A 27,888-nucleotide genomic window follows, 5' to 3' on the forward strand; every position below is an offset into this window, starting at 1 on the left:
TCCATTCCACCTCCAAATAAACATAGAGCATGGTTTCAAGGGAAATATGTAAAAGCCTTGAGCAGAGTCTGAAGGGATGATGAACTTTCCTCCTCCAAAATTCAAAAGACATGGGGGAGGCAGGGGAGTGGCAGAAGCCTTGGGTTATGGTATAACCTCAAAAGTCACTTAGGGCCCAAATAGTTCTCCTGAGAATGTGAGCAAATGCAATCAAGACGGCCCCAGGCTGACAGTTTGTGAAAGGGATCCCAGACACATGCATTTAAGGTCATTACAGTGCAACAGAAAGTGATTTTATTGCTGTGAACACAATGCAACAAAGCTTGACAGAAGTTTCAAGATTGAAAGTAGGGGGTGTGGGTCTTTCTTTGCCCTCTTCCCTGTTGCCTTCTTTCAAAACACACAGAGCTCCAAAGCAGAAAAGTATCTGATCACTCTTGTCCACAACTCTGTCCACTCCCCTTCTTCTTTCTTCTGTGGGAACCATGAAAATCAACAAAGAGAAAGAAAAGGCAGAAGAGATCATGAGAGAAACTGCACCAGGTGAAAGGGAATGTAAAGAAAACCTTAGTCTTAATCTAAGTGCACAGGAACTAGAGGATAGGGAGGGTCGCCCGTCTGAGGGGGGGTTACAGGCAATGGTGTAGAACTGATTCTGGGGAGTAGTACTGTAGCGGCAGTTGGGATATGTCCCTCCAGTGTGACTGCAGTAAGTCATGCCAATACGATTTGCACTCTGGTGGCAGTTATTCTGGCCATTCCTGCAGGTCTTGTTGGGCAAAAGACAGGTAGCAGCCACGTTCTGGAATGTGTCATGCAGAAAGGTGTTTTGAGGTTTACAGTGCTGAGTAAGATTATTGACAGCACGCATTACATTGTTGCATTGTACGGGACCTGCTCTTATATGCTGAATTTCAAATATTTGAAACCTAGTGAGTTGAGCCATAGTACCAGGGGGAAGCCCTGGTCCCCATGATCAACAGGAGGAGAGGAAAGGGTCCCAGAAGATCCAGCATCATCTCTTCTGTGTAGGAAGAGAGAAGAAAAGGAGAGAATGATTGTAGTAGAAGCCATGAGACCAAAATTATCATTCACAACCATTTAGATGTGTTTGTAACTTTTCAGATTTCATGGTCCTTTTCTTGTTCTTTAAACTGTATTCTTTCTGACATGAATCTTAAAATTCTAGGAAGGACCTGAAGCCCAGTAAGGAGGAATGGGAGGTAAGATGACCTTTCCTCTAAATAGCAGATCCCATTCTTCTTTTTGTCCTATACCTCCTGGTCCAGAAACTTGGCTCCTCCCTCCTCCCTCCTGGGATATTTCTCAAATATCTATGTGACCTGGACCTTCTGGCCATTGTCATGGCTCTGCTGTCCCCAGACCCCAGGCATCTCCTCTTACCAGGTCTCCTTACTGGGGCTCCTGTTAAGGATAGAGGCAGTGGTTAGTCCCAGGCTCAGAGGCTTTTATCTGCTGTTCCTCTGCCAGGTATGCAAGCGTGGAAGGGTTCTGAGCCCTAGGAAAGAGGAAAGGGAAACCTAGGGCTTGGAAGATGCCCTTCTTGTGCACAGTGTGGATGAGACCCACACCCTCCAACTCACTCTTTAAAGCCAGTATCCCTGCTGATGCAGGAAGACCAAACCTCCTTAAAGGAACAAAGGAGAAGTGATAACTTCCTCAAAGAAGTGTGAGGAAATTATGAAATCCTGATGCCCGTTGAGTGCCTCCATCCCTGAAGCTTTATCATTTTGAGCTCCATGATTTCACTTCTTTAGGAGAAAACAAATGACAAACACACAAGACTCCCCAGTCCAGTTGCCAATTGCAAGTGCCACTCGTCTCCTGTGCTTCTGACTGCCTGGCTATAAATCTGAGCTTCCCCAACTCCCTGTTTATTCCATTACTTTGCTAGAGTCACACACAGAATTCGAGGAAACACTCATGGTTTATGAGTTTCTTAAACAATATGGTAAAGAAGACATATGAAGAGCCAGATAAAAAGATACCTAGGGTAAGGTGGGAGGGTCGTAGTGAAGAAGCTTCTTTCTTCATGGAGTTGGGGTGCATCATCACCCTCCCAGTATAGATTGTGTAAGAAAGATGTTAGGGTTTGAAGCCAACAACCAAGAAAGAATTCTTGAGATATCTTTGGTGCAAAAAGGTGGTTTTATGAAAACATGTGGACAGGACCCAAGGGCAGAAAGAGCTGCACTAAGGTTGTGACAGGTGGTTGATTCTATACTTTTAAGTTTAGGTGGGGTTAGGGATAGACAAAGTCCTGAAGGTATTTGGAAGCAAGGGTTTTATGGCCTTGCAGGGCTAGCTGCTGTTAAGATGAGGTCATTTACTAGTGTCTAGTACAGCATGAGTCATGAGACCCTTCAGATGTCTATCAGTGGGCCATAAGCTTGGAGGATGATTGCTGACATATAACTTGGATGGGGTAGAGATAAAGGAAGTCTCCAAAGGGATTTACATAAATATTTTTTTAAAGATTTTATTTATTTATTTGACAGAGAGAGAAAGTACAAGCTGGGGCAGCCTCAGAGAGAAGGAGAAGCAGGCTCCCACTGAGCAGAGAGCCCATCATGGGAATTCAATCCTAATACCCTGGATTCATGACCTGAGCAGAAGGCAGACACTTAATCAACTAAGCCACCCAGGTGTCCTGGGAGTTTTATATGTTAATGGGACTTACAGGATCCTGGTGTTGGGGTCCATTATCAAAGGAACGAGGCCAATATAAAGCAAAGGTCAAGTAAAGCTTTATTCATGCCAAGCATCAAGAATTGACTGACCAGTCAAGACCACCTCTAAAGAGAGCGACCCCTCCCAATCTTACAGGCTACCTTTTATTGGGTAAAACCGCAACCCATATTTTGTTATTTTAACCCACTGGGTTTGTGTGTCTCTTGCTGATTGGCTAGTTCCTTCTCGTCTGGTGACTTGTTACTTAAGATTACCCCATACCAGGAACTGTTAACAAACAGTACTTTCCAGGAAGGCTTAGTCATGTTAGGCCACACACAGGTGGCTAATTGAATTACAATTTACCCTATAGTAGCTGTTTGAACTAGCCTATCACTCTGGTCAGAATTGGCGCCCAAGTTTGGCGGCCAAAAGCTAGAGTTTACATTATTTGGTGGTTGGGGAAGTTGCATATGTGCTTTGTACTGGTTAGATGTCTCCATCTGGCCTGACTCCTCCTTGTATTCTGGGCTCTGTTATCAGGAATTAGTAGACCACATTTTACTGGTTTCCTGGACTTGCTTTTAAGGAAGTTTCTCTGAGGGGCAGGGACAATTTAAGTTTACTGCACCAACAACAAAAATGGCTGTTTAACAGAGATGCAGTCGATCTGGCTAAGTAGGCCCTTACCCCTGGGAGTTGGGCTCATGTCAGGCTAAGGTTACCTTTTTCCTCTAGCAAAATATTAGCATTGAGGTAGCTGAGCTCTTTCAAGAAGGTCTCTCTGCCTGTCTCAAGTACTTGTCAATGGGCTGCATGTTGTAAGGAAATTTAATTTTCTTTCTACATTTCCTTTGCCTTTGTTTTTCACATCAGGAAGAGTCATTCAAAGTGGTGATGAGACCTTGGGCTAACAGACCATCGCAGTTAAAACAAAGGAAGAAGAGTGTGGGGAAGGCAGGCTCCAGGAAGGTAACCAGCGAAAGTATAGTAAACAAAGGTAAGGTTTGGTAAGCAGAGTTAAGTCTGTGCCTTCTTGATTGGTAGGAGTTTCTTGTGACTTAGAGGCATGTTTGTTCCCAGACACAGGGAAAAAGCCTTAGGGATAGATATTTTCTCTATGATGATAAATTTCTCTTATTTGTAAGTGGAGGATTTATAGGCTACTTTCAGAGCCTCTCCTTTCTCTGCTGTTTCTCAAAATAATCAGCTCAAAATCATCTCCATGACAAAGAGCCATCTTTTGGGCTGTTACATTCTGGTCTCCTATAGAAAAGAGTCTGGTTGGCCTAACTTGAATCTCATGACCATCACTTCACTCAGTAGAGGGGATTTGAAACCTTGGGATGACCCCACCGACACTGCACAGAAGCAGGGGAAAAATAGTTTGAGAAAAGAAATGAATATGCAGCTATCCAAATGGGGTGGAGGGAGTGGATGTGGGAAAACCGAAGCAACAACACAAAGCTATTACATTAATTGTGCTTGATCCATTTTTCTTCCATGTTGGATTAACCACATCTTTTAACCCATTAATAAAAGGAATTCTTAGCATTCTTAAAATGTATTGTGAAACCTTACTGTAGGAGACCAGAACAGATCACTCTGGAATATAAGTATAGGCAACCAGAATACAGTAACACAAACCGTGCCACTACATTTTGGTTTTGTTTTATTTGTTTTTTAGGGTCTTTTCCCCCATTTTTTTAGAGAGAGATAGTTTGTGAGAGTATAATTCAGGTGACAGAGGAAGAGGGAGAGAGAATCCCAAGCAAGCTCCATGCTCATGACAGAGATGGATGTGGGGATCATGACCTGAGCTGAAATTCAGAGCCAATACTTAACAGACTGAACCATACAGGTGCCCCACACCATACACTTTGAGACAGTTGGGTTTTTTTTAAGATTTTATTTATTTATTTGACAACAGAGATCACAAGTAGGCAAAGAGGCAGGCAGAGAGAGAGAGGAGGAAGCAGTTTCCCTATGAGGAGAGAGCCCGATGTGGGGCTCAATCCCAGGACCCTGAGATCATGACCTGAGCCGAAGGCAGAGGCTTTAACCCACTGAGCTACCCAGGCACCCTGACACAGTTTTTATCAACTGAGAAAAACGATTAGTAATCCTCATCTTTATACTCATTATTGATACAGAACTGCTGGTTTCTCTCTCTTTTTTTTTAAGATTTTATTTATTTACTTGACAGAGAGAGAGAGATATCACAAGTAGGCAGAGAGGCAGGCAGAGAGAGAGAGGAGGGGAAGTAGTCTCCCCACCAAGCAGAGAGCCTGATGTGGGGCTCGATCCCAGGACCCAGAGATCATGACCTGGGCCAAAGGCAGAGGCTTAACTGACTGAGCCCACCAGGTGCCCCAGAACCACTGGTTTAACACTAATCTCTTGTGAGTTTGATTACTATAGGTCATCATCTTCCCAGTGTCTGCTCATCTCCAGGTGCACTGAAAAACTGCAAAGCTGAGGAGCTCTTCTTGAAATATGATGACTAACCTAGATTCCTTGACTACTCATGGGCTAGATGTCTAGGACTAGGAATGCAGCCACCTAACTGAAAGTGTTATGATCTTGGCCTTTTCCAAGTTTTTCAAGACTGGAGTCATTCAACAATGCAGGAGGCTAAAGGATACAAGTTACTTTAGTGTTCCACATTTCTCCTCCCCATATCTGCTGGAGGCAAAATTGTATGAAGTGAAGGTTTATCCTTCTCTGTATCACTCTTCCCCATTTAGCAAACAGAATTCTCATGGACATTACTTTCTTGTGTCCTCAACATTTCCTTCTGCAATTTACTTCTTCTTTCCTCCAACAAAACTTAAGTCTTAAAACCCATTCTTGAAGGTTACCTTTTAACATCGCATATCTACTCTATACCTCTGCCTAGTGAAAATGATTATTATCAGAAACCCCATTTTTGCCATTATCTTCTTTCTTTTCTGTTTTTTTTTAATTAACATATAATGTATATTTCTGCCATTATCTTCTACTTAGTTTATTATGCCTCAGGAAACATAATGACTTAACCTATCTAAAATGCATGCATTTCCTTAGAGACATGTTTAAGGAATGAGTCCAATGACACACATCTTCAGCCTACATTGTGTACCCATCATATCCAAGCACAATGTGTATCAAACACCCTGGGAAACCTCTACCAATCACACAACATATAACATGTCACACATGGTAAAGTGACATAATTTATTTAGGGAAGGAAGACCATTCAGGTTTGGTCAGTGTAATAAGAGTCACTTTCAGGAACATGCCTGGTTCAGTAAAACAGAAAAGCCATATAGAGCCTAATCTTAAAAAATTGTAAGAGCAAATCAGATACATGAGGGCACAGGAATATTCCAGGCAGAGAAACTGTGAGTGGTTTTGATAGGAAACAAGCATGTGATGATGCGTAATTCTAAGTAGTTGGAAAACATTGGCACCACAAATGCAAAGGATGGCATAGCAAGGGCTGTTGACCAAGGCACGGGCTCCCTCTTGGGAAGTATTGGACACTCCACTCAAACCTCTGGGTATGGGTAGACTTTCTATTTTTTGATGTCTAAAAACTGGATGTCCTCTATGCCATCGACATGCCCATTCATGCCACAGTGGAATTCAATGTGGCTATACCCCCTGTGCTCTCTGTAGCTCTTTTGGTTGCCCTCCTGGTAGCACTGGAGTATTTTGAAGGGATGCTGGGCCCATATGTATACATTTCTGTAACGGTCTCTCCACTTCCTGAGGCAAATATGCTCGATTTTGTGCCAAAAGGTATAGATGAAGATGTGATAGTTCCTGTCTTGTGGACCTTCTCTTTCCCTCATGAGAGCATTGCATTTGTAGTTGCTGAATTTCCAGCTCGTGCTCAGGTACTGCTGTTTCATGAATTCCTTCCAGGAAAGGTTCTGGCTGTGTACAAGCAGCCCACCTAGGGGAAGTAGCAGGGTCAAGAGAGGGCCTAGGACCTTTAGAGAGGATGCCATCTCAGTCACCAGAGCCACCTGTGGGTCTGCAGGGAAGAAAGAGGAAAGCATTATTTCAATACTGCCATAAGAGTTGACCTGCACCTTAAAATTCCTTTCTTGCCAGTGTAGACACTGGCACCCAACTTTACCATTTTGTTCCCAGGCTTGAAGAGGATAAATCTCATTAGGTAGTTAAATTTATGAGAACTAAACATATGCTAGAACCTGACTGAGACAAACATGAAAATGGTCCAAAATAGACAAAGTTTATTTTGAGAATTTCAAACACCTGCTGTCTGGCCTCTCTTCTACCCAAACAGAGGAACTCATCACCCTCTAGCTAACTCTGTCCAACAGTCCAGATCAATTCTCTGAAGCGTGTGGCTATAAAAGAAAATGGCAATTTAAGCTTTGTGGCTGTGAAGTGGAAAGGGCTGTCACCACTTAAGCAAATGAAGAAGTTAGGTGAAGACTTGGGTGATTTTCCAAGCAACAAGGCTCTGGTTCCCTCAAACCCCAGGCTACAGTTACATTGATTCTGCAAAATGGTGTTTATCTGATCCTGATTTCCTTAGAGTACTTCCCCAAAGCCTGTGTGAAATCTCTTATCACTTCTGACTACCCACGTACTACTCAGTGGCCATTTATCACATTATCATAATTATAAATCTTCTTGATTTGGTTTCAGAATGCAATCATATAGGAACTCGAGTTTTGAAATATCGTTCTGTTCAATCAAGTTCCAAGTTTGGGACTGCCCTCACAAGAGCTACTCAGGTCAAAATGAAGGTACAGTGTTGTTTGTAAACAATAGGTTATTTATGATGAGGCATGCAGCTGATCCTGTGGAATCTCTAACCTGGTTCTCAAGCCCTATGTCCACAAATGGGGCTAAGAACAGCTGCTTCAAAGACCTGTGAGCAGCTAATGAGATATGTCAGTGAGAGCACTTCTGAGAATGGTGTAGGGACGTAGGACAGCCCACCCCAAAAGGTGTCCCAATGGCATATTCATCATTTTGAATTGGATCTACTTGGAAAACAGACAGGGCAAGTATACTCAGACCCTCTTCGGTCCCTGCAAAGCAGAAATTGAATCTCTCCTATGAATGGTACCCTCCCTGTACTAAGAAATAAAAAGACATTCTTATCACCAGAGATAGGGATTTTACTTATTTTTTTATTTTTTCATTTTTTACATAAGCTCTAGGCCAAATGTGGGGCTTCAACTCATAACCCTGAGATCAAGAGTCACATGTTTCATTGAGTGAGCCAGCCAGGCAGCCTACTAGTGATAGGGATTTTAAAGCCAAGAAATCTATAAAAACAAACTTCCTTGCTTTTTACTAACCTACTACCTTAGCCCAGAATGTGCTTGGAATTCCTTACTTAATAGCACTCCCCAACATTTGTTTTGTCTCTCCTGTCAATTCCTCATAAATCTATTATCTCATTGTTTAAAATGTCTAAAAACTCCCTGCCTCCATCATTTCTTTGGGATCTCGATTTCATTAGTGGGCCTCTATGTGCACATAATAAACCTTGTTTTTTTTCTCCTATTAAATCTGTGTGGTGTCAACTTAGTCTTAAACTGGCTGGAAGAATCTTGAATGACAGAAGGAAATTTTTTCCATCCTCTATCATGTGAAGGGCTATATCATGTACAGAAGACAGAGTAGGCACATTCACATCTGGGCCACCCTGTACCTGACCCAAAGGCTCTACCCAAGTTAGAAGACCAGGATTCAAACTGCTTCAATGTATTATGCTTGGAAAGATTGGGGAGGAAGTGGGAATAGGGGTAGATGGGTTCAAGGGAGACACTGTTTCACTGGGATTAATCCTGAGTTGAATTCAGGTCTTTGCTTCTTACAAATTGGATCACTCCAAACTTAACTCTACCATCTAGAAGTTCAGTGAGGCCCCTTCCAGTGTTTCTGGGCCTTTTCCCTTAAGCATCCTTAGCACCAGCCCTAACTCAACTCACCCTGTTCAGATCCAACACTCAGGTGTCACTGGTTGAGGAAATCAATATGTAGGTCTAAGAGCAGAGAGCCAGGAAGTCTGCAGCCGTGAAGAAAGGAGTAGTAGTGAGAGGTGCAGCACTCCAACTGATTAGTAGCCTGTCATGGGTGGGGAACAGCCTTCCTAGGTGAACCTGTTCTGTGCTTTCTCATCTAGAACACTTAAGTTCCCTCAGAGAATAGTCTGGAGCAAAGGTTTTTGATATTAAAGACTCCCTTCTGGGTACAGAGGAATGACAAGGCTCTGGGGAGGGGTAACCTGGAGACGGGTAATCTGAACTTACCAGGAAAAAAATCAGAGATCTAGTTCCTAAAGTCACTTCCCTAAAATCTTGTGGGGAAAAGCCCACATAGGCCATGTTCAATGGGAATTTCAGTGGAAAACAAATAAAGAAACAGCAAACAACAAAATAAAACATCTCTGGTGTTGTGAACTGTGGAATCTTCATTGAGGGGGGAGAGTATGTAGTCAAAGACGCAATTTGTGGATGAAGTGGGATCCTTGAATGTGTTTCCTATCAGTGCACCTAAGCCACCTTGGTTGAGTTTCTCACAAGGCCACCTTATTATCAGATAGTCACAAAGGGTAGCAGTTACTCCACTACAAATGTTACCTCTTGGGCATAAGGATGATTTTGAGCTGGTGATTTTTAAGAAACCACCCACACAGGAGAATCTCTGAAACCAGAGTGGAAGTTAGCCTTTTTATAGGAACATTTCCATTAATAAAGGAAATTTCCATTTGTAAGTGTATCTCCCTCCTAGTATCAGAAAGAGGAGCATGACTCTACAAATCACAAGAAACTCTTATCAACAGAAAGAAAAAGAGGAAGGAAGGAAGGAGAAAGAAGGAAGGAAAGAAAGAAAGAAAGAAAGAGAAAGAAAGAAAGAAAGAGAAAGAAAGAAAGAAAGAACGAACGAACGAAAGAAAGAAAGAAAGAAAGAAAGAAAGAAACCCTCTTATCCATGGACATAAATATACCTCACAAATATTACCAATGTTTGCTGGGGTTTTCCTGGCAAGCCCCATAATTGGCCACCCCACCCTCATTCCAACATCTTCCTTTTGTCCTTAGCTGAAGATGGTATTCAAGTTGGTGATAGATGGAATGGGGGTTGCATCATGAGCACACTAGGAAGGCGTTCACATTAGTTGTGTCCTTCCACAGTGTCAGCTTTAATCAATCATAAAGCAAAGTTAAATCAGAATTATAAACCAGGTTCAGGATTCCAAGCTCAAAATGACATTTAACCATGTGACTCAACTTGGCTCCTTACACAGCAAACAGAGCAGGGCAGAAGAAAAACCACAGCACAAAGCAGATAACAGAAGGATGTAGTAAGTTAATGAACCAAACTTGAAGTCAGTCTGTGGGCGCACAGTTGAGATAAGGTCTTGGTCAAGTCCTGGTCAGCTCTGGGCACTCACTCCTTCCTATGTTCCAGCAGGGAAGGATTTCAGTTCTGTCTGCAGATTAACAGGATAGGGCCTTTGGGAGCAGTGGCCTTTTCAAGTGGTCTCTGACATAGAGGGGTAAGGTCTGAAGAGTCTGACAGTTTGCTGTTTAATCCTCCCCTTTCTAAAGCGATTGCATTGGTTTCAGGACCCTGCATACCTTTTTTTGGTTCTGTTCCTTATTAGTTCTGGGATGTCAGCTGACAGCGCCCCCAGGGAATATCTCCTAGCTGCCGTACCTTTAACTACTGTGTCATCACTTGACACAGGCCCCTGCTTGACACAGGATTCCACTTGACATGAGAGACTCCATCTTGCTCTCTACAGGTTGTCTCAGATCTCACTCCATATATCCAACTACCCTCTGGTATTTTCGGGTAAAAAAGGAGAGTAAAAAGATGGGAATTCTGGGCAAGTTCCTGTGATCCACTGAAGACCTAAATCATGCAGTGACTCGGTGAGTGCAGAGAGAGGCAGCAGAGAGAAGCTAGGAGGACTAACCTGTGAAGGGACAAGCTCAGAGAGAGATCCACAGGTGTCCAAGGCTTCCTATTTCACAATGTATTACAGGACTTCAGCCAGGAGTTTTGAGAATCTAAGGAAGCAATGCATGTGAAAGTAGTTTTGTAAAGAATAAACTGTTAATGTTGATCTATATTATTCATAATATCATCATAAGGTTACTCTACCCCAGTCATTGCCAGTTTTAACTGGTTAACCCAGTGTTTCTGAAATAAGTGTGATATTCTACTTTTGATGTGGAAGACAAATAATTGAGAACCCAAAACAGACATCCAACAATTCAACTATGAGCTCTGCCATAAGCTCTAAGGCTTCTCTGAAATGAAGCCATTAGGAAGCACCCTAAACTGACTGGTAGGAACATATCCCTTTATACCTACAGAAATCAACTACCAAAGTAGCCCAGGCAAGTCAGTTAACCCTTGTTTCTGAGAGCTGTTTAGTGTGTCTCCTTCCTCAGAGTTCTGTCTACTAGCTTCTATAACAGACTCTGCTTGGGTTGTGGCTTCTAGTTTGAGTTTTAATTTTTTCTAATTCTAGTTTGAGTTTTAATTTTTTCTAATTCTAATTTGAGTTTGTAAAGAGATATTATCCCTTGAATATAAATTTAAAATCATTTGTTACTTCTATTCTTTCTTTGAACATTTTCCTTGACTTTAACTCCTTTCTATTAATTCCTTGATATTTCCTTTTGTTAACAATCATTCAACTTTTTCAGTGTTTTGGTCCAAATGTTTCCCAAAACCATAATAATACATAAATGGCCTCATGCAGACTATAATAATGTCTTAGGGTGTCTGAACCTGGAATCCATGGGCTTCCAAAGACCCAGGGAAGGAACTGATAGAGTCATGGACCGGTATGAGGTATTAACCTCAAAAAATAAATCTACCAGTTATTTTACCAGCGAAAATGGGCTTATTCAGGAAAGCAGAGAATGGCAATCAGGGACAAGGAAGCTATAGCAGAAGTGTAGGCAAGTGCCTGAACAAAGAAGAGGAACACTTTTTCTAGGGGAAAGGAAGAAGTTTGGAAGGCTTTATAAACAGAAAGTCCCTTGGAGTAACAGGGAGTTGGAAGTGTGGTAGTTTTGCTTTGGCTGGGTTGTGACAGACTCAGTTGGCTGGACTGTTCAGGAGGAGGGTGGGGAAGCCTATCTTCCTGCTGGACTAATCTAGTAGTTTGCCTTGCAAAGTAGTCTTTTCCTGATGGTTCTGTAATTGGCCTGAGTGATAGGGCAATAGAGTGCCTCCTGCTGGTCGCCACCGCCATTCTAAACCAGGTTTCCTTTTATTAATTTTCACAGGGAGGGGGAAAAAATTAACATCTTTATTTTCACTAACCTGCCACTGAGATTTAACAATTCCTTCACTTCTGGAGGCAATTCTCTGGCTCAGTCGGAGGAGTATGCAACTCTTGGTTGCAAGTTCAAGCCCCACATTGGATGTAGAAGTGACTTAAATAAATACAACTTTTAAAAAGAGAGAGAGATTTCTTTCTGTCAGTGGTCTTTTTGGTTATTTCCCTATTTTGCTGCTGTGAACAATGCCTCAATGGTCACAGGAGTGTGGATATCTCTTTGAGATCTTGATTTCACTACATCTGTATCTTTGGGGTAAATACCCAGTAGTGCAATTGCAGGGTCATAGGGAAGCTCTATTTTTAATTTCTTGAAGAATCTCCACACTGTTTTCCAAAGTGGCCACACCAACTTGCATTCTCACCAACAGTGTAAGAGGGTTCCCCTTTCTCCACATCCTCTCCAACACATGTTGTTTCCTGTCTTGCTAATTTTGGCCATTCTAAGTGGTGTAAGGTGGTATTTCAATGTGGTTTTAATTTGAATTTCCCTGATGGCTAGTGATGATGAACATTTTTTCATGTGTCTGATAGCCATTTGTATGTCTTCATTGGAGAAGTGTCTGTTCATATCTTCTGCCCATTTTTTGACATGATTATCTGTTTTGTGGTGTTGAGTTTGAGGAGTTCTTTATAGATCCTGGATATCAACTTTTTGTATAAACCCCCTGAAGTGGGATTGCTGGATCATATGGTAGCTCAATATTTTTTACACAATTTATTTATTTATTTTGGGAGGGGAGAGGCAGAGGGAGAGAGAGAGAATCCTAAACACAGAACCCTGAGAGACTCCGTGTTATACTCGTCTTTTCATTGGAGTGCCAGGGGTTGTTCAGCAGATCCCCGGGGAATTAACAGACACATATGCATACCTTAGCTCGACTTGCAGGATGGAAGTGAAATTGTCTAAAGCAATAACGCAGATATTTCGTGTTCACCACAACACAAATAAATTTTGTCCAGCAGAGAATGTAATTTTCTATAAACCATTATCACATTTGAACTGTTTTTACCATGTTACAGTTTCCTCATTATTAATTAACCAGTCAAATAAAAGGGGTTTATTTATATATTTATTTGTGACATGGGTTTATTTTTAAACTTTCATGATAGCCACATGTTTTACTTTTAGAAAAAAATAAAGTTTAAACTTCACAGTTCTACGGGTGTTGTTTCTTTGCCCAGAATACTCTTTTTAACCTCATCTGTTTGGTTACTTAACCATCTTTCAAGGCTGTGCTCAGATATCCTCTCCTCTGAGATTTCCCCTCTAAGGCACAGGACTATGTTTCAGCCTTCTTTTGTCCATCACCCACTGCATTCTATTATAATTATTAAGTTACATTATGATTATACAAAAGTATACTTGAAGAGTAAATTCAATTCGAAAACTTCAGATCTAGGGTCCTGGGTGGCACAGTCAGTGAAGCCACCAATGAACTCTTCCTTTCAGCCAAGTCCCTGGTCTCAGGGTTGTGAGATCGAGTGCTCAGTGGGGAGTCTGCTTGGAATTCTCTCTCCCTCTCCCTCTGCCCCTCTTGCTTTGCTCTCTCTCTAAAATAAAAATAAATAAATCTAAAAAAACAAAAACAAAACAAACAAACAAACAAAAAACACCTTCAGACCTGCTGTCCCCGTGCTCTGCTCGTTACTGCGGCTCCTTGAGGCAGCATGGCTCTTACTAAATACACATTCACACGGTGGCTTTCCCTCCTTCCTTCTAAATGGGCTAGAATTCCTTCAGTAACCAAATTGACTTCTATCCTTGGACTTACAGCTTTCCTACAATAAGACTACTGGGGGAAATAGGGACGTGTCCTCCTGTGTCTGGAATGGAAATTTAGGAATGTGACAAAGAGCACCACAAGCTCAAGAGAGAGTTTTTTGCTAGGACAAATCACCAGGCTGGGGCTTCATACTGACCAAACTATGCTTTCAACCTCCCCCAGAAATGTCATCTCAACTGGTGGTCAGTCAGGAAATTTCTGGTCAGCACCAAGGAGATAATCTGCCACATGGGCTCTTTCCATTCCCCAAAGGAAGAGGAGCTCAGTGGCGTGATAAGCACCCCCTGTTCTTCCCCCTAAAGAAAAGTGACCTTGTCTCAAATAATCCTTCCTTTTATTTTGCTAAAATTTCCTTGCCCCACAGCCCTGCCTATAAAAGGCTTCCTTTTTGTATATCTCCTCTGAGCTCCTTTCTGCCTGTTAGGTGGGATGCTGCCCCATTCATGAATCACTGAATAAAGCAAATTAGATCTTGTAATTTGCTCAGTTGAATTTTTATTGTTTAATTTTGCATTTTGATGATAAGGCCAGGCACTTGGTTCCTGGACTTGTTTTGAAAACATAAAGCAGCACTATACGTAAACTCATTATATTATGGACTTAGCTTCACATTCTGTTTTGATCCCTGTTTAAATTACATTTCATGCACTTCTTAAACCCTGTGCATGATTAATCATTATCTTTGCCCTTTTGACTCTACCCCTTGTTTGTACATTGATGGTAAGAATCTGATGGGAAACAGATGATAACTTTTGTCTTAAAATTACCTGATGTGTCAAGTCCCGAATGCCACCTCATTTTCTAGCAGAATGCTACCTCCAGACTGTTTCAAGTTCCCCTCAGTTTCCTCAAGGTTTCAAAAAAAGCCCTCCCCTTCCTCTCTTGTGTTCACCTCCTTCCCCAAACTTCCCCAAGCTGTCCCTAGTCTCAACGGGCAAAGGAACTTTGGGAATGATACCCTGCCTTCTTCTTGGGCCACCCTTCTGATAATAAGAAAAACTTTCTTTGCTTTCAAACCAGCGTCCACACTTGGTTTACTGCAAAGGTTGGCCAGGACATTCTACTAGCTGGTAAAACCAGGATTCTTCAAGAATTGAGGAGAAGGATTCAAGAATTATAAAATGCAGGGGCATTTGGGTGGCTCAGTCAGTTAAGCATCTGACTCTTGGTCTCACTTCAGGTCTTGATCTCAGGGTTCTGAGCTTAAAAAAAAATCTTAAAAGAATTATAAAGTGCAGAAAGTTCACAGAAGCAGATGGTATAGAAAATTTCTCAAAACAGAACAAACAGCAAAGATAGCGTAGCAAGCTCTCTCTCCCTATGACCTCTCACACCCATTCACCACTAGGACTATGGATATGAACTCATGTGTTATGTTTACTTAGAAATCAATGTAGGAGAATTTATAGAGTAGGTATAATTTTGATTCTTTAGTATCTTATGGAAATGTCTGTCTTTGAATAAGAAAATTGAATAATATATTTGTTTTGGATAATGCTGACTCCTCTGATATGAGTTATACCATGTGGACACTAAAATATGAAATTTTGCCAGTCTATTGCTACTTTAATATAAATTACTTTGAGTCCAGTAGTTGTAGTTGGTAAATGAGTTCTAACTAGTTTTTTTTTTAAGATTTTATTTATTTATTTGACAGAGAGATCACAAGTAGATGGAGAGGCAGGCAGAGAGAGAGAGAGAGAGAGGGAAGCAGGCTCTCTGCTGAGCAGAGAGCCTGATGCGGGACTCAATCCCAGGACCCTGAGATCATGACCTGAGCCGAAGGCAGTGGCTTAACCCACTGAGCCACCCAGGCGCCCCGAGTTCTAACTAGTTTTAATGGTATTTTTGGTAGTTATGTGCCTATGTGTGCTGTTTATATTTTAGCCACTAAACCAAAGGCCATACAATTCTGTGATAATTTGATAAAAACTATTGACCTGCTGTCTAAAAATGGAAACAGAACAAGATGTATTCAAACAATTTCAGTGGGCTCACAAACTTCTTGAAGTCCTCAGATCAGAAGCAACTGTTCTAGAAAACTTGATCCATTTGAGTGCTTGGACACTGGCTTTTTCATCCTTATATCACTATTGCTTACCACAGCATTTACACACAGTAGACATTCTACAAATGTTGTGTATTTGTACTTACTCACATAAGTGAATGCTTGAACAAATGAATGAAAATGAGAAAAAAATGTAACCATATAAAGTAGGGCATGCTAAGTACCAAAAGTGTGGTATGAAGGGATTAGGAGGGAGGGATCACCAGGAGCTGGAATCTAGAGGCTTCTTGATGGTCTGAACTGACCTGGGATGTAAAAGCCGGACAGACTCTCACCAAGTAACAACAAGTAAGAATGAAGTTTTAGTGGTTGGAATGTGTATGGTATGTTCCTGGAACTGTCAGTGGCTAGGTATGATTGATATGAAGAGAACAGGTGATGTGAGTGATAGGAAACAAGGCTAGACAGGTGGGCAGAAGTTGGGTTATGGAGATTGTGACATACACTGTGCTAAAGAAAGCTGATGTTTCCTGTAGGATAGGCACCTTGTATGCATGGCAGGTCCCAATATTTGCCAGGAACAAGTAGAATGACCTGCCTTGTCCACACTGTGGGATTACAGTCCCTCTTCACCTGTCCCCTTTTTCTTAATTTTTAAATTTTATTCTTACGTTTCATTTGGCTCTGTTTTTCTGTAGTGGCTTCCTACCACTCTGGATCTTCCAGAGTGCATTGCCTGGGTCCTAGTTGACATTTTGGACTCTGTTCATTTGCCCACCCATCATTATCTGGAAAATATGCCAAGAAGGAGGAACTCACATACAATAAAAAGTGAAATAGTGTTCTCTGCCACAGAGCTAATCAATATGGATATAAGTAAAATGTCAGATATAGAATTCAGGATAGCAATCATAAATTCGATAACTAGGCTTGAAAAAAAACATTAGTGATAACATAGACTCTCTAAGGGCAGAAATGAGATCCAATCAGGCCAAATTTTAAAATGTTATGAATGAGATGCAGTCTAAATTGAATACTCTAACAACCAGGGTAAATGAGGCAGAAGAACAAATTAGTGATCTCAAAGATAAGCTGATTGAAAGGAAGGAAGCTGAGGAAAACAAAGATATGCAACTAGTAGTCCATGAAAAAAGGCTTGGAGAGATTAATGATGTCATGAAACATTCCAATGTCGAATTACTGGGATCCCCAAGGGGTGGAGAGAGTGAGAGAGAGGGCTAGAAGATATATTTCAGCAAGTCATAGCTGAGAACTTCCCTAATCTGGGGATGGAAACAAGAATTCATATCCAAGAGACAGAGAGAACCCCTCCCAAAATCAATAAAAATAGATCAACACCCTAACATAGAAACATCCTAAGAGTAGCCAGGGAGTGGAGTTTCCTTACATATAGAGGGAGGAACATAAGAATAATATCAGACCTATTCACAGAAACCTGGCAAGCCAGAAAGGGCTGGCAAGATAAATTCAGTGTACTAAATGAAAAGAACATGCAGCCAAAAATACTTTATCCAGCAAGGCTGTCATTCAGAGCAGATGGCGAGATAAAGGACTTCCAGGACCAGCAGAAATTGAAAGAATATGTGACTTCATAGATATATACAGAACATTCCATCCTAAAACAACATAATACTCATTCTTCTTGAGTGCACATGGAACTTTCTCCAGAATAGACCACATACTCACAAATCAGGTCTCAACCAACACCAAAAGACTGAGATTATTCCCTGAATATTTTAAGACTACAATGCTTGAAATGGGAACTCACCCCAAGAAATTTGGAAGGAACTCAAAAACTTGGAGGTTGAAGAGCATCCTGCTAAAGAATTAATAGATCAACCAGGAAATTAAAGTAGAACTTAAACAATCATGCAAACCAATGAAAATGAAAACACATCAGTTCAAAAACCTGTGGGATACTGCAAAGTTTGTCTTAAGAGGGAAGTACATAGCCATCCAAACCTCTCTCAAAAAATTAGAAAAATCCCAAATGCACAAGCTAACTTTACACTAAAGGACCAGGAGAAAGAACATCAAATAAAGCCTAAACCAAGCAGGAGAAAATAAAGATTAGGGCAGAAATCAATGAAATAGAAACTAGAAGAATAGTAGAACAGATGAACGAAACTAGAAGCTAGTTCTTTGAGAGAATTAGTAAGATTGATAAACCTCTGGCCAGCCTTATCCAAAAGAAAAGAGAAAGAATCCGAATTAATAAAATCATGAATGGAAGGGGAGATATCATGACTAATACCAAGGAAATAGAGACAACTGTTATACATTATTACTGGCAGCTATATGCCAACAAACCAGGCAATCTGGAAGAAATGGATGCTTTCCTGAAAACTTATAAACTGCCAAGACTGAAACAAGAAGAAATAGACAATCTGAACAGACCAATAACCAGCAGAAAAATTGAAGCAATAATCAAAACCTCCCAAAAAACAAGAGTCCAGGGGCAGACAGCTTCCCAGGGGAATTCTACCAAACATTTAAAGAAGAAATAATACCTAGTCTACTGAAGTTGTTTCAAAAGATAGAAATAGAAGGAAAACTTCCAAACTTGTTATATGAGGCCAGTATTACCCTGATCCCAAAACCAGACAGAGACCTCATCATAAAGGAGAATTACAGACCAATAATCCTGATGAACAAAATACTCAACAAGATCCCAGCCAATAGGATCCAACAGTACATTAAAAGGATTATTCACCACGACCAGGTGGGATTTATTCCTGGGAGGCAAGGGTAATTCAACATTCACAAATCAATCAACATGATAGATCACATTAACAAAAGAAGAGGTAAGAACCCTATAATTCTCTCAATTGATGCAGAAAAAGCATTTGACAAAATACAACATCCCTCCCTGATTAAAGCTCTTCAAAGTATAGGGATAGAGGGAATATACCTCAATATCAGAAAAGACATCTATGAAAAATCCACAGCAAATATCATTCTCAATGGGGAAAAACAGAGCTTTTCCCTAAGGTCAGGAACATGACAGGGATGCCCACTCTCACCACATTTGTTCAACATAGTCCTAGAAGTCCTAGACTCAGCAATCAGACAACAAAAAGAAATAAAAGCATTCCAGTTGGCAAAGAAGAAGTCAAACTCTCTCTCTTTGCAGATGACATGATACTTTATGTGGAAACCCGAAAAGACTCCACTCCCAAATTACTAGAACTCATATAGCAGTTCAGCAACATAACGGCATACAAAATCAATGCACTGAAATCAGCTGCATTTCTATATACTAAGAATGCAACTGAAGAAAAAGAAATTAAGGAATCAAATACATTTACAATAACACCAAAAACCATCAGATACCTAGGAATAACCCTAACTAAAAAAGTAAAGGATCTATACTCTAGAACCTATAGAACACTTATGAAAGAAATTGAAGAAGACACAAAGAGATGGAAAAACATTCCATGCTCATGGATTGGCAGAATAAACATTAGGAAAAGGTCTATGCTGCCCAGAGCAATCTACACTTTCAATGCAATCCCTATCAAAGTACCATTGACATTTTTCACAGAGCTGGAATAAACAATCCTGAAATTTTTATGGGACCAGAAGAGACCCCCAATCACCATGGGAATATTAAAAAGAAAACCAAAGCTGGGGGCATCACAATGCCTCACTTCAAGCTATATTACAAAGCTTGTGCTTATCAAGACAGCATGGTATTGGCACAAAAACAGACATATAGATCAGTGGAACAGAATAGAGACCCCAGAAATAGACTCTCAATTCTATGATCAACTAATCTTTGACAAAGCAGGAAAGACTAGCTAATGGAAAAAAGACAGTCTCTTCAATAAATGGTGCTGGGAAAACTGGACAGCCTATGCAGAAGAATGAAACTGGACCATTCTCTTACTCCATACACAGACATAGACTCAAAATGGGCGAAAAAACCAAATGTGAAACAGGAATCTATCAAAATCCTAGAGGAGAAACTAGGTAGTACAGTTCAACACTGGTCTCTACTCTTCTTTCAAGACTTGTCTCCAAGGGCAAGAGAAACAAAAGCAAAAATGAACTTTTGGGATTTTACCAAGATAAAATGCTTTCTTTTTTTTTTTTAAAGATTTTATTCAGTTATTTGACAGACAGAGATCACAAGTAGGCAGAGAGACAGGCAGAGAGAGAGAGGAAGGGAAGCAGGCTCCCTGCTGAGCAGGGAGCCCGACGCAGGGCTCTATCCCAGGACTCTGAAACCATGACCTGAGCTGAAGGCAGAGGCTTAACCCACTGAGCCACCCAGGCACCCCAGATAAAATGCTTTTGCACAGAAGATGAAATAGTCAACAAAACTAAGAGGCAACCCACAGAATGGGAGAAGGTATTTACAGATGACATTACAGATAAAAGTCTGGTATCTAAGATCTATTAGGAATTTCTGAAATTCAACACCCAAAAAACAAGTAATCCAGTGAAGAAATGAGCAGAAGGGGTACCTGGGTGCCTCTGTTGGTTAGGTGGCTGCCTTCAGCTCAGGTGATGATCCCAGGGTTCTGGGATCGAGCCCCACATCAGGCTCCCTCCTCAGTGGGGAGTCTGTTTCTCCCTCTGCCTGCAGCTCCCCCTGCTTGTACACCACACACACATACACACACTGTCTCTCTCTCTGACAAATAAATAAATAAAATCTAAAAAAAAAAAGAAAGAAAGAAAAGAAAGGGGCAGAAGACATGAACAGACAATTCTCCAAAGAAGACATACAAATGACTAACAGACACATGAAAAAATGTTCAACATCACTAACCATCAGAGAAATACAAATCAAAACCACAATGAGATATCACCTTATACCAGTCAGAATGGCAAAAGTTAACAAAACAGGAAACAACAAATGTTGGCAAGGAAGTGAAGAAAGGGGAACCCTCTTACACTGTTGGTGGGAATGCAAGCTGGTATAGCCACTCTGGAAAAGAGTATGGAGGTTCCTCGAGATGTTAAAAATAGAGCTACCTATGACCCAGCAATTGCACTACTACGTATTTACCCCAAAGATACAGATATAATGAAATGAAGGGGCATGTGCACCCCAATGTATCTATCAGCAGTATCCACAATAGCCAAACTGTGGAAAGATCTAAGATGTCCTTCAACAGATGAATAGGTAAAGAAGATGTGGTTCGTATATGCAATGGAATAGTACTCAGCCATCAGAAAGGATGAATACTTACCATCTGCATCAACATGGATGGAACTGGAGGGGATTATGTTAAGTGAAATAAGTCAAGCAGAGAAAGATAATTATCATATGGTTTCACTCATATGTGGAACATAAGGAATAGTGCAGAGGACCATAGGGGAAAGGAGGGAAAATTGAATGGGAAGAAATCAGAGAGGGAGACAAACCATGAAGAGACTCTGGACTCTGGGAAACAAACTGAGGGTTACAGAAAGGAAGGCAGTAAGCAGATGGGGTAACTGGGTGATGGGTATTAAGGAGGGCACGTGTTGTGATGAGCACTGGGTGTTATACACAACTAACGAATCATTGAACACTACATCTGGAACTAATGATGTACTGTATGCTGCCTAATTAAACATAATGATATAAATAAATAAATAAGCAGAAAACTTTATCTTTTGAACAGAGAGTTTCAATCTTATACCACTGTACTTTTAAATCCCTTTATTTCAATCTTAGTTTATTATGACCACACCTAACATTCCTTTCCAAAGATTTTCCTTCACAAGTCTTCTACAACTTTCTTTTGCATTCAGATTTTGTCCCAATCCATTTCTCTTCAAACAATCATCTTATTTAGGACAGAAGTACCTTCTTTTACCTTTGACAAAAATACATTTCCATTTCTTATATCTTTCTTACATGTCTCCTGCTTTTCTACATACAGAGTTGTTTCGTGTCATTTCCATCAGTCTTATTACATTTAGCAGAATTTTGCACTCTTAGAAACCTTCGTCTCTAGTGAAAACTAAGTAGTAACTAATTGTGAACTGTTACACCAAAACTTTTTAGATGGCAAATTTGTGAATCAGTTAAGCACAAAGCATGTTTACCAATAGACTCAAATATCCTTAGTTTTTTGTTTGGTTTTGTCGGGGTTTTTTTGCAACAAGTAGTCAAAAGCACAAACCTACATTCTGTACGTAATGCTTTAACACTTTATCCTGTTTGGGAAAGACCTAGATGTCCAATGAATTTAATCCCATTTACTGTCCAAGCAAAAGTTTAAAGTTTCAGATTATCAAAGACTTTGAAATCTTTCTTAATGATTACCATGAGAACTTTCATGAGACAGACAAAATTAACCATCATTTTAGGTCATTTTTTTTAATAAGAAATTACAACAGAGATAACATGAGCTTATTTGACCTTTAATAAACCTTGATAGAATAAAAGTTTCACACTTAATGTTGATAACTTTAAAGACATGTCTATCTTAATTACCAAAAAACTTAAATAAATTAGTTTTAATACTGAATTATTTTCCACCTGGATCCTCTTTTAAAAGTCTACTTGCTCCCCATTGTCAATTTTTACTGGAGATACTGGTGGAGAAATCTGTAGTGGGTGGTGTTAGGTTTAGGGTGTGCTCTTCTTTACCCCTTGATAGTGAGGGGAGAAGGGGGAGCCAATGGTGCAGGAGGCACCAAGGATGGTATAGGAACAAGCTATGCAGGCTGTACCCAAGATGTTGCAGAAACAGGAGGAGGGGGATAGAGAGGCAGAGAGGCAAAGTGCTGCCAGAAGGCAGAGAAAGGGTTCCCGGTTCTAGAGCTCAGCAGCTCCAACACTGGAGCAAAAGCCATGTTTTCCCACCAAGGGGGAAATAGGCAGTCCATGTTGGGCCATAGAAGACTAGGAATTTCCTCAAAACAAACAGAGTTTCAGCAGCTGATTGAGAATATTCCTTAAAATCCCCGTCAGGAGGTAGACTAACCACAGTTGGCTCCAGTTATACCCATTAACCTGGGAAATGAATGAATGAAGGAGAAGCCCCCACATTTATTAGGAGGGACAGTGAGAGAGAAAGAGAGTCAAGAATTCCCTTTCTCTGGGAAAGACTGTGTTTCCTCCAGCAACCTAGATTTACTTGGAGGAGGCCTGTTTAGATAATTATTCAATTTTTCAGGAAGGATTTTACTAGCCAAATAGGTTCTGCAAGAGGCCTTTAGGTCTGGGTCCTGATTTAGAGCCCTGAAAGCCTGGATAGACCTAGGGTGCCTCTGTCTACTTGCCTTGTTTTCTGCAGAAGAGATCTAATTGATAGATCCCACTGTAGCCATGCAGTGTACAGAAGATCAGCCCTTTCCTAAATTTTGCAATCCAAATTATTTTCAGTGGGTTAAGAAGACATGAAAGGAGAGTCTTTGGGGAGTGAAGAAGAAGCCCACAGAGTCCACACTCCTGAAAAAGTAGAGAAGGTCCATTACCAAAATCCCACCCCCACCCCCCACCCCCGACTCCTGGGTGGCCTCCCACAACAGGATATGTCAGAGGCTCTGTGTGTCAAAAGAGACTAGAGGCATCCCTCAAACAAAAGATTGCTATTGATCACATTCTGCCTTACAAGGAAGGCATTCCTGCCCTAAAGGGCCCCGGGAGGGATACTGGCCCCCTTCCCTTCCCCATCATGTCCCAGGCTACAGATGTTTGCCTGGTGAATGAACCAAAATACTGTGCCATCCTGTGCCTCAAAGCTGCTTTATTGCCCTGCCACTTTTGATTCATGGAGAACACTAGAAAAGTTTTACAAGGGTAAATTACCCAATTTTGTAACTTGAGTAGTTAGTAGAGGACATTGATGGAAAACAGTAAAGACAGAAATCCACTGTGGCTTAAGTGACATTCCTACACATGTAGTCCATATAGCCAACTACCCTAGGAAATGGCCCCCAAATGGGTTTTAATTCCATTGGATACTGGTTTGGGGCAGCTCCCTGTGGAGTTCCCCCAGCCAGAAGTGACCAGGGATGTGGAAGGAATCACATTAGATGAATCAGGAGGAAACCTCACATGTGAGTCTTAAAATTGGCAGCTGTCCCCAGTGACTTAGGTGGCTGTCCCATACCCAACACAGACAACTTTGTATAAGGACAGGAATAAAGAGAGGGCATCAAGTTTCTAGGTCTTATTACCATCCCGGCCAGGGTACTAACTTGCAGCCAAAAGAGAGGCTTTCTCCTCCCCATAGAGTAGGCAGGGGCTAAAGGTTTACTGCCTGAGCAATTGACATGAAAATGTTCCAGTAAAGCCAGAGAGCCCCTGAAGGGAGAGTAAAGGAAGAGAAGAGAAGGTTTTCACCAAGTTTGCACCCAAGCTCAGAGTCCAGATGAGCAGATTCAAACCCCCAAGTTTGGATGCCAGATGATGGGGTTTTGGAATATAGGTGAGGTTTGGTGGGGTGAGGTCCAGAGCCAATGGCCAAGAAAGAATTCTTGAGATGTCTTTGGTGCAAAATGATGGTTTTATTAAAGCATGGGGACAGAACCTGTGCACAGAAAAAGTTGCTGCACCAGGGTTGTGAGGGATGGCTGATTATATACTTGGGAGTTGGGGGAGGTAAGGAAAAGGGAGATTTCAAAAAGGATTTTGAAATGTTAAAGAAGACTCAAAGGATACTAGAGGCCGTGCTATTGTCAAGTAAAGTTTTTCCCTCTAACAAGGCATTAACATTAAGACAGTTGGGTGCTTCCTGGAAGAATATCATGTATATCCCACCCAGGAGTGGGGAGGTAGGGAGTTTGCAGGGTGTCAGCTTATGATTTGTCCTTAACTAGCCTTCTGCTCCCTCAGCAACGACACAAACCAAGAGCAGAGGCTTAACAGCTTAACCCACTGAGACACCCACATGCCCCTCAGCCAAATTCTTATTCCCTGTCCTTCAGTGTCTAAATCCACTAGCTTTTCCAAAACAGCATTATTTCTGTAATATTTCAGTATTTAGGTAAGACAAGAATGTTTTTAGTTCCCCAATGCTTTTTTTTCCCTTGATCTATGCTTTCTCACTATGCATTCCAATAGATCATGCGAGAAGTGACTCCAAGGCTACAATGGATCATTATCCCTACTAGTACTTATATTTAAAACGTTATCTGGGGGCACCTGGGTGGCTCAGTCATTGGGCTTCTGCCTTCAGCTCGGGTCATGATCCCAGGGTTCTGGGATCAAGCCCCGCATCAGGTTCCCTGCTTGGCAGGAAGCCTGCTTCCCCCACTCCCACTCGCCCTGCTTGTGTTCCCTCTCTTGCTGTGTGTGTCTATCAGATAAATAAATAAATAAATCTTTAAAAAAATAAAACATTATCTGATGAAATAGGGAAACCAATAGTAAAGATGTATGATGCATCAGTTCTCAGGGTTAGAACCTGTGTGTGAAGTACTATCAAGCAAACATAGACCATGGCTTCTAGGGAAATATGTAAAAGCCTTGAGCAGAGTTTGAAGGGATAATGAACTTTCCTCCTCCAAAGTCCAAAAGACACAGGGGTGAGGGAAGTGGCAGAAGCCTTGGGTTGCTGAATAACCTCAAAGGGCACCTGGGCCCAAACAGTTCTCCTGAGAATGCTGGTGAATGCAATCAAGATGGCCCCAGGCTGACAATTTGTGAAAGGGATCCCAAACACACACATCAAGGTCATTACAATGCAACAGAAAGTGATTTTATTGCTGAGAACACAATGCAACAAAGCTTGGCAGAAGTTCCAAGATTAAAAATTGGGGGGCCTGGGTCTTTCTTTGCCCTCTTCCCTATTCCCTTCCTTCAAAACACACAGAGCTCCAAAGCAGAAAAGAATCCTGTTTATTTTTGTCCCAATTCTGGTCTTGCATCTTGGCCCTCTAATTCTCCCAGTCCCCTTCTTCTTTCTTCTATGGGAACCATGGAAATCAACAAAGGAAAAGAAAAGCAGAAGAGACCATAAAAGAACAAGTACCAAGTGAAAGAGGAAGTAATGGGAACCTTGGAAACCCTGGCATTTTTTTCTTAAGATGTTTATTTATTTATGGGACCATGACCTGAGCCGGAGGCAGACGCTTAAGGACTGAGCCACCCAAGTGCCCCTGGAAATCTCAGTCTTAATCTAAGTGCACAGGAACTAGATGATAGGGAGGGTCGCCCGGCTGAGGGGGGTTACAGGCAACAGTGTAGAACTGGTTCTGGGGAGTAGTACTGTAGCGGCAGTTGGGATATGTCCCTCCAGTGTGACTGCAGTAAGTCATGCCAATAATATTTGCACTCTGGTGGCAGTTATTCTGGCCATTCCTGCAGGTCCTATTGGGCAAAAGACAGGTAGCAGCCACGTTCTGGAAGGTGTCATGCAGAAAGGTGTTTTGAGGCTTGCAGCGCTGATTATAATTATTGACACGACGCATTGCCATGTTGCATTGGACAGGACCTGTACTTATATGCTGAATTGCAAACCATTGAGCCCTGGTTGGGGGTTGAGCCCAAGCACCAAGTGGATGCCCTGGCCCCCATGATCCCAGCAGCAACAGGAGGAAAAGAAAAGGTCCCGGAAGATCCAGCATCATCTCTTCTGTGTAGGAAGAGGGAAAAAAGTGAGAGAATGATAATAGTAGAGGTCATAAGAGCAAAATGATCATTCATAACCATGCCTTTTAAGATTTCATTGGTCCCTTTCTTGTTGTTTAAACCATCTTCTTTCTGATGTGAGTCTCACAATTCTAGGAAGGACCTGAAGCCCAGGGAGGAGGAATGTGAGTTAAGATGACCTTTTCTCTGACTGGCAAATCCCATTCTTCTCTTTGTCCTGGGCTTACGCAAAGATAAACTTGTTTATTCCCTCCTCCCTCCTGGAATATTTCTCCTCCATCTATGTGACCTGCACCTTTTGGCCATCGTCATAGTTCTATTCTCCCCAGCCCCCAGGCTTCTCCTCTTACCTGGTCTCCTTGCTGGGGCTCCTGTTGAGGACAGCGGCTGTGGTTAGTCCCAGGCTCAGAGATTTTTGTCTGCTGTTCCTCTGCCAGGTATGCAAGCGTGGAAGGGTTCTGAGCCCTAGGAAAGAGGAAAGGGAAATCTAGGGCTTGGAAGATGCCCTTCTTGTGCACAGTGTGGATGAGACCCACACCCTCCAACTCACTCTTTAAAGCCAGTATCCCTTCAGATGCAGGAAGACCAAGCCTCCTTAAAGGAACAAAGGAGAAGTGATTACTTCCTCAAAGAAGTTTTGAGGAAGTACTGACTTCCTGATATGGGTGGAGAACTTCCTTCCTAATCTTAAGCTTTAGTGTTTTGAAGCTCTGTGATTTCAGTTCCTTAAGAGAAAACACACCATGTAAATTTGATATGGTGATTGCCATTTACCTGTTAATGTTTTGAGTTCCAACAACAAACTTGAATGAATTAATTTACGTGCAATTTTATTGGGCCATATACCTGGCTACTCAGATTCAGGAGCTCATGATCCAGTGAAAGAGATTACCAGATAAATAGACAAATACATTGTATACAATAACTATAAATAGCTCTTTCAGCTGTGGTGGAGGAGATGCTAAAGGGCTACGAGGACCTGGTAGAGATAAGGCCACAACACTGAACTGAGTTTTGAGGATTATTTAGAAGTTAGGTGAAGAGAATGGTAAGGGCATCTCAAAGAGGGAGCTGATGAGGGAGCAGAAGGCTTGCTAAGGACAGAGCATGGGCTGACAACCTGCAACTTCCCTCAACCCACACACATGCTTCCAGATGGCATATGTGTGATGTTCCTCCTGGAGGGCCCCAACAGTCTTAATGTTGATAACCTACTAGAGGGAAAAACAACCTTGACTTGACAAGGGCAGGGTCTCCACTATCCTGTGAGTCTTCCTTAACATATGAAAATCCTTTGGAAACTTTCCTTTTCCTTACCTCCCACAGCTCCCAGGTATATAGTCAGTCACCCCTCACAACCCTGGTGCAGCAGCTCCTTCTGTGCACCCGTCCTGTCCCCATGCTTTAATAAAACCACCATTTTGCACCAAAGACATCTCAAGAATTCTTTCTTGGCTGTCGGCTCTGGACCTCACCCCACCAAAGCTTACCTATATTCCAA

At 41.6% G+C, this 27,888-nt stretch overlaps 3 protein-coding genes and 1 pseudogene across 3 annotated transcripts in view; all 4 read right to left on the minus strand.

Moving 5' to 3' along the window:
* LOC125105325 (epididymal secretory protein E3-beta-like) overlaps positions 1 to 27,888 on the minus strand; it is a 164,917-nt gene that overhangs the window by 125,949 nt on the left and 11,080 nt on the right. Inside the window, exon 2 of the mRNA XM_047738705.1 lies at positions 8,655 to 8,731. The gene's annotated coding sequence lies outside the window, so the exon portion shown is untranslated. The remainder of the gene's footprint in view (positions 1 to 8,654; positions 8,732 to 27,888) is intronic.
* LOC125105322 (ribonuclease K6-like) lies at positions 272 to 1,116 on the minus strand (annotated as a pseudogene).
* Positions 272 to 27,083, minus strand: LOC125105330 (ribonuclease K3-like). Its single transcript, XM_047738713.1, has 4 exons — positions 26,938 to 27,083; positions 26,738 to 26,852; positions 25,903 to 26,370; positions 272 to 566 (listed from the first exon to the last, which is right to left on the minus strand). The coding sequence occupies exon 3, from the start codon at positions 26,363 to 26,365 to the stop codon at positions 25,910 to 25,912; it is 456 nt and encodes a 151-aa protein (XP_047594669.1). The 5' UTR covers positions 26,366 to 26,370; positions 26,738 to 26,852; positions 26,938 to 27,083; the 3' UTR covers positions 272 to 566; positions 25,903 to 25,909.
* LOC125105323 (epididymal secretory protein E3-beta-like) lies at positions 5,071 to 6,737 on the minus strand. The gene has a single exon (XM_047738701.1). It carries the CDS (start codon positions 6,735 to 6,737, stop codon positions 6,249 to 6,251), a length of 489 nt encoding a protein of 162 aa, XP_047594657.1. The 3' UTR covers positions 5,071 to 6,248.

Source organism: Lutra lutra, chromosome 7 (assembly GCF_902655055.1).
Source record: "Lutra lutra chromosome 7, mLutLut1.2, whole genome shotgun sequence".
In the NCBI taxonomy this organism is placed as follows: domain Eukaryota; kingdom Metazoa; phylum Chordata; class Mammalia; order Carnivora; family Mustelidae; genus Lutra; species Lutra lutra.

Excerpts from the sequence above, each read along its gene's own strand:
- LOC125105330 (XM_047738713.1), bottom strand. The coding sequence starts at position 26,365 with ATGATGCTGGATCTTCCGGGACCTTTTCTTTTCCTCCTGTTGCTGCTG.
- LOC125105323 (XM_047738701.1), bottom strand. The coding sequence starts at position 6,737 with ATGCTTTCCTCTTTCTTCCCTGCAGACCCACAGGTGGCTCTGGTGACT.